The sequence below is a fragment of the Lampetra planeri genome, chromosome 24 (assembly GCF_965212315.1).
Source record: "Lampetra planeri chromosome 24, kcLamPlan1.2.h2, whole genome shotgun sequence".
Classification (NCBI taxonomy): Eukaryota; Metazoa; Chordata; class Hyperoartia; order Petromyzontiformes; family Petromyzontidae; genus Lampetra; species Lampetra planeri.
In genome coordinates, this window is record NC_136130.1 from 2,751,955 (window position 1) to 2,757,866 (window position 5,912).

The 5,912-nt window shown below is 46.2% G+C and overlaps 1 protein-coding gene across 1 annotated transcript; it reads right to left on the minus strand.

Annotated features, from left to right (window-relative positions):
• On the minus strand, positions 1-5,166 carry LOC144726835 (complement C1q tumor necrosis factor-related protein 5-like). The gene is made up of 4 exons (XM_078605790.1): positions 5,125-5,166; positions 3,757-3,928; positions 1,529-1,600; positions 1-678 (listed from the first exon to the last, which is right to left on the minus strand). Exons 1-4 carry the CDS (start codon positions 5,131-5,133, stop codon positions 188-190), a joined length of 744 nt encoding a protein of 247 aa, XP_078461916.1. The 5' UTR covers positions 5,134-5,166; the 3' UTR covers positions 1-187.
• Positions 5,167-5,912: the final 746 nt, after the last annotated feature.

Sequence of the window (5,912 nt, forward strand, 5' to 3'; positions counted from 1 at the left end):
ATGACAAGAAAAACTACGACGTTTCGATCTTTCAACCTATCTACGTGACTTTACTGAAAGACCCAAAGAATATGAATTGTGCAGTCATGAATGCTTTAAGTCAAGATGTATGCATTTATGCACGCGTGAATATGTTCATGAGGATGTGCATGTGTTCACTTCATATTCCCTGACAATGGAAGTCAATTCAGTCGGGGAAAAGGAGAAAGCCACTAAACAGTGCGTCCCTGTTTTCGTTATTTCGCAAATGGATGTATGGAGCTTTCATCTCGAGCCATACCTGATCTCCCGTCTCGAGGCTCAGCACGACGCTACCGCCAATTTCCTCGTCTGGGCTGGCACATACATTGGATATCAATTGCCCATTTTTCATTATCATAACCACGAGATGGCCACTCGCACTTGAGTGCATAAACAAGGTGAAGTAGTAGGTGCCGGGGGATACACAAGTAAACTTTCCTGTGATGGGGTTGTAGTGCCCCTGTGGGTTGGTGATGATGACGTCAAACTTCATGGGGCATCCGGTTGCCGGTGTGGAAAGCACAATCTTTGCCGAGAAGGCTGACCTGGGCCCCACGCCATTCTCTCTTTTGCCGCCTCGTTCGCCCTTCTCACCTGGGATTCCTGGAGGCCCCATTGGCCCTGATTGGCCAAGAGGGCCCAGCTTTCCCGGGAGACCTAGACAGACACAGGGTAACAAGGTCAAATGTCAACGTGCTCGACTGAGAGATGGGTGACACAAATCTCCATTGGTGGCACTGTGCGACACGTGTATGTATATTGAATTGCTTTCACACCAACCATGCTAATTGGAGGTCCGGGGGAGGGGCAACAAATGAAAACACAAAAAACATTTTAAAATAAATTAGTTTTCCATCTATATTTTAAAAATACATAGCTCCAGTGGCTTCTTAATAAGATGCACAATTGAGGTGTGTTTTGTTTAAACTTTTTTGTTTGCTATCACAGGTCGATGTCCTAATCACTTGGGCACTTGATTGCCACATCATCGGGTTCAATAGACGTTTTCATTTAACCTCAAATATATTTGCAGAATGACCCCTGTGTTTGGCATTAACTTCAGCATGTTAGGAGCTTCTTCAGGATCTGAACGTAGAAGCTCATTTTCTCCCTCAGCCATATACAGTTGTTGGCTGCTGCTGCAGTTTGATGTCAGGCCAGCCGATGTTATTCATCAACAAACGTGATGTGATTACCCCAACCGAAGTATGGGCAATGAGCCCAGACTCCCTCGTTTGATCACTGATTTTAAGCGTGCATTTCGTCGAGTTTGTTACACACGTTATCTGTTATTTTTTTCCATTTTTTAAATCCACATTGCATTGTGGGTTCTTTAATGACGATAAAACAACGTTACAAAAAAAAAACTAACGTTACGTGACGAATCTAATGAACAAAGAAGAGGCTTCGTTTCATATTTGACTTAATGCGGACAACTCACCACGTGGCAGAAAAGTCTGCTGCCATCAGGGCACGACTCACCCTATCTGGATAAACCCCTGCTCACCTGGCTCCCCTTGCACGCCTTTGTCTCCTGAAGCCCCGCGGTCTCCCTTAGCTCCAGGTGTTCCCATCACACCTGCGAAAAGAACAATGAACGGATCAGCAACCCCTCGAGACATTGTTGTTGTAACTTTCTGACTAACCCCTACTGGACATCTGTGAAAGAAAGCTTACTAGCTCGTTGGATTTTTCCAGGATGAATGAAGATTATGATTATGAGTCTTCTGCTGCCCTATTCCTTCACTGGCTCCCAATCCAACATCAACTACAAGATCCCTCTCACGGTTATCAGGATTCTCTATGGACTCGCCACCGCCTACCTCTCATTTCACTCTACTCCCCTCCACGCACTCTCCTACCTGAATGAGTGAATTAACGAGTCACACATGTACAGTGAGGGAAAAAAGTATTTGATCCCCTGCTGATTTTGTACGTTTGCCCACTGACAAAGAAATGATCAGACTATAATTTTAAAGGTAGGTTTATTTGAACAGTGAGAGACAGAATAACAACCAAAAAATCCAGAAAAACGCATGTCAAAAATGTTATAAATTAATTTGCATTTTAATGAGGGAAATAAGTATTTGACCCCCTCTCAATCAGAAAGATGTCTGGCTCCCAGGTGTCGTTTATGCAGGTAATGAGCTGAGATTAGGAGCACACTCTTAAAGGGAGTGCTCCTAATCTCAGCTTGTTACCTGTATAAAAGACACCTGTTCACAGAAGCAATCAATCAATCAGATTCAAAACTCTCCACCATGGCCAAGACCAAAGAGCTCTCCAAGGATGTCAGGGACAAGATTGTAGACCTACACAAGGCTGGAATGGGCTACAAGACCATCGCCAAGCAGCTTGGTGAGAAGGTGACAACAGTTGGTGCGATTATTCGCAAATGAAAGAAACACAAAAGAACTGTCAATCTCCTTCGGCCTGGGGATCCATGCAAGATCTCACCTCGTGGAGTTGCAATGATCATGAGAACAGTGAGGAATCAGCCCAGAACTACATGGGAGGATCTTGTCAATGATCTCAAGGCAGCTGGGACCATAGTCACCAAGAGAACAGTTGGTAACACACTATGCCGTGAAGGACTGAAATCCTGCAGCACCCGCAATGTCCCCCTGCTCAAGAAAGCACATATACATGCCCGTCTGAAGTTTGCCAATGAACATCCGAATGATTCAGAGGACAACTGGGTGAAAGTATTGTGGTCAGATGAGACCAAAATTGAGCTATTTGGCATCAACTCAACTCGCCGTGTTGTAGGAGGAGGAATGCTGCCTATGACCGAAAGAACACCATCCCCACCGTCCAACATGGAGGTGGAAACATTATGCTTTGGGGGTGTTTTTCTGCTAAGGGGACAGGACAACTTCACTGCATCAAAGGGACGATGGACGCGGCCATGTACCGTCAAATCTTGGGTGAGAACCTCCTTCCCTCAGCCATGGCATTGAAAATGGGTCGTGGATTGGTATTCCAGCATGACAATGACCCAAAACACACGGCCAAGGCAACAACGGAGTGGCTCAAAAAGAAGCACATTGAGGTCCTGGAGTGGCCTAGCCAGTCTCCAGACCTTAATCCCATAGAAAATCTGTGGAGGGAGCTGAAGGTTCGAGTTGCCAAACGTCAGCCTCGAAACCTTAATGACTTGGAGAAGATCTGCAAAGAAGAGTGGGACAAAATCCCTCCTGAGATGTGTGCAAACCTGGTGGCCAACTACAAGAAACGTCTGACCTCTGTGATTTCCAACAAGGGTTTTGCCACCAAGTACTAAGTCATGTTTTGCAGAGGGGTCAAATACTAATTTCCCTCATTAAAATGCAAATCAATTTATAAAACTTTTGACATGCGTTTTTCTGGATTTTGTTGTTGTTATTCTGTTTCCCACTGTTCAAATAAACCTACCATTAAAATTATAGACTGATCATTTATTTGTCAGTGGGCAAACGTACAAAATCAGCAGGAGATCAAATACTTTTTTTCCCTCACTGTATGTATATATGTTGAACGTCTTTCGCACCTCATGTAGTCAACCGTGCTAATCGGAAGTGTGGGGGAAGGATGACAAACTAAACACAAAAAGCAGTTCTAAAGAAATGCGTTTTCAATATCAATTCAAAATTGCATAACTCAAGTGGCGTCCTAAAATCGGAAGCAAAAGCGTTCCAGATGGCTGCAGAAGCGCATCTCAATGACAGCTGTGGGCTGTGAATCAATTCCCCTCACCGTCTTTCCCGTCCCTGCCGTCCCTCCCAGGGGCCCCGTGCTGCCCTGGGGTCCCCGGGATCCCGCTCATCCCCGAACACACGGCCCTGTCCTCCTGGGCACCAGCTCCTTCTCCCAGCTCCGTGGTCACGGAGAGCAGAGCCGAGGCGAGCAGCAGAGATAAGACGGACATCTGGGGGAGCGGCCAGTCAGTTGATTGAGCCACAGCATTGTCGTTTTCGCAGAAATATAAGTTGGTTTTATTATCAGTGGGTTTAAATTAGGGTTTTGGTAGATTTTTGGTGAGGAAAATAATTTATTTGCTCGGACCTATTGTTTAGTCACAAGATAAATGATGTTATATTCTTGGTTCTTTCGGTAAAGTCACGTAGAAGGGAAATAATAAAGTAATAAAAAAATAAAAAATAAAAATTCTCACGACGTTTCGACTGCAACACAAGCAATCATCATCATATTTGTATTATTTTATTATTTCCTTTTTACGTGACTTTACCGAAAGAACCAAGAATATGAATCACTGCAGTCACGAAAGCTTTGAATCAAAATATTAATTATGTTGTTCAATCCATATATACACATATAATGCCATTAATAGAGCAATTTTGTAATATACACGACTTGATTTGGTAGAAGACCCCGGGACTGGCCCAGGACATGCTGGCGGGACGATGTCGCTCGGCTGGCATGGAAACGCGTGGGAATTTCCTAGCAAGAGCTAGGGTCTGTCGCCAGGGAAAGGGAGGTCTGGACCGCCACTACTCAACATGCTGCCGTCGCAACCCTCACCAGGACAAGCGGATTGAGGAACGAACGAACGAAGGAACACTACTTGTTTTATCCTGTCACTAAACTCCAGATCCGAGTCGAACGAAGTGTATATTCTTCAGAAGAGAATGGGGGTAAGCTGTTGATTGGTGCGTAACACCTCGTCCCAGAGATGAGTGAAGACCAGCGAGAACCTCCCGTGTAATTTTCGGGTCATTTAGAATGGGGAGAAGAGGCTCGGTGGTTAGCACACCGCAATATGCAACCTCCGTTCGATTCCAGACCCCGGTGAGTGATATCTTAACTGGTCCTGGGCACCACCATTCACCAACCCATTATGCCTAATGTACGGATCAGATATCGTTCGCTACTGATTTTAGCCATGGCCATTAATCGAAGTTGGGTCATTCGGCTTCGTTGCGCGGTGCCTTAACCACTGCGACAATGCTCCGCAGGATAATTACACAATTTATGTCAGCCACATGACAGTCAAACTATTTTAAATCTTAAATCTGGATTGTCAAACGAAGAACCAAATGTAATTACTTGAGCCTGGTTTAATTACAGAACACGTGAATGGTACATCCACACACACATACTTACTTTGCACATCTGGCCTTTGCTTCTGCGTTGAGATCCTGCCAAATTCTCTCTGAGGTTTTCCCTTGTCCCTGGCCCTCCCTTTATACATTCGGGTCACGCCTTCAGCCAAAACTACCATGAACAATCAACACACGAATATATAAAGACAAACACCTCCCCCTCCACATACCAGATGGGCGACCCAAGACATTATACCCTGTTAGCCTTTTGAGACTGTAGGAGCAAGTGCTGTTAGCAATTAGCACCAATGAAAGCTGGCAGGTACATGAGAGGCGGGGGGCCAGCACCTCGCCCAACCGCATTTGTCTTCCCAGTGGCGATGTTTACGCACCTTACCCGGTACTCATTTGAGGCTTAGTCGACCTAGGGGAGGCCAATGACCCATTTAGATATTCGTTATTCGTGTTAGCTGTGAGCGGGAATCAAACTCGGGTCCCCGGGTTCAGAGTGCAGCGCTCTAACTGTTGCACTACTGACCCCTACACAACAACAACCGCCATTCGCCACTAAGTGGCGGTGACGTCCCACGACGCTTGTGCCAGGCCATGTGCACCTTGAGGCCACGTGAAGTGTCGAACGCCCGCTGGCAGGAGGTTACGGGGCAGACCCAGGTGCCACGGGTCGACTGACTGAAATTACCGAGATGACTGGTTGATGCACCACCTGTGCCCCCTACTGTGCCAACTTGCTGTGCTTTAGCCACCCGGCAGTCCGCTCGTTGTTGTGAGCGTCGCTCCTCTGCCCTCCGTTGTTGTTGGAGGGCAGCTGCCTCCAACTGCCCAGTAGCG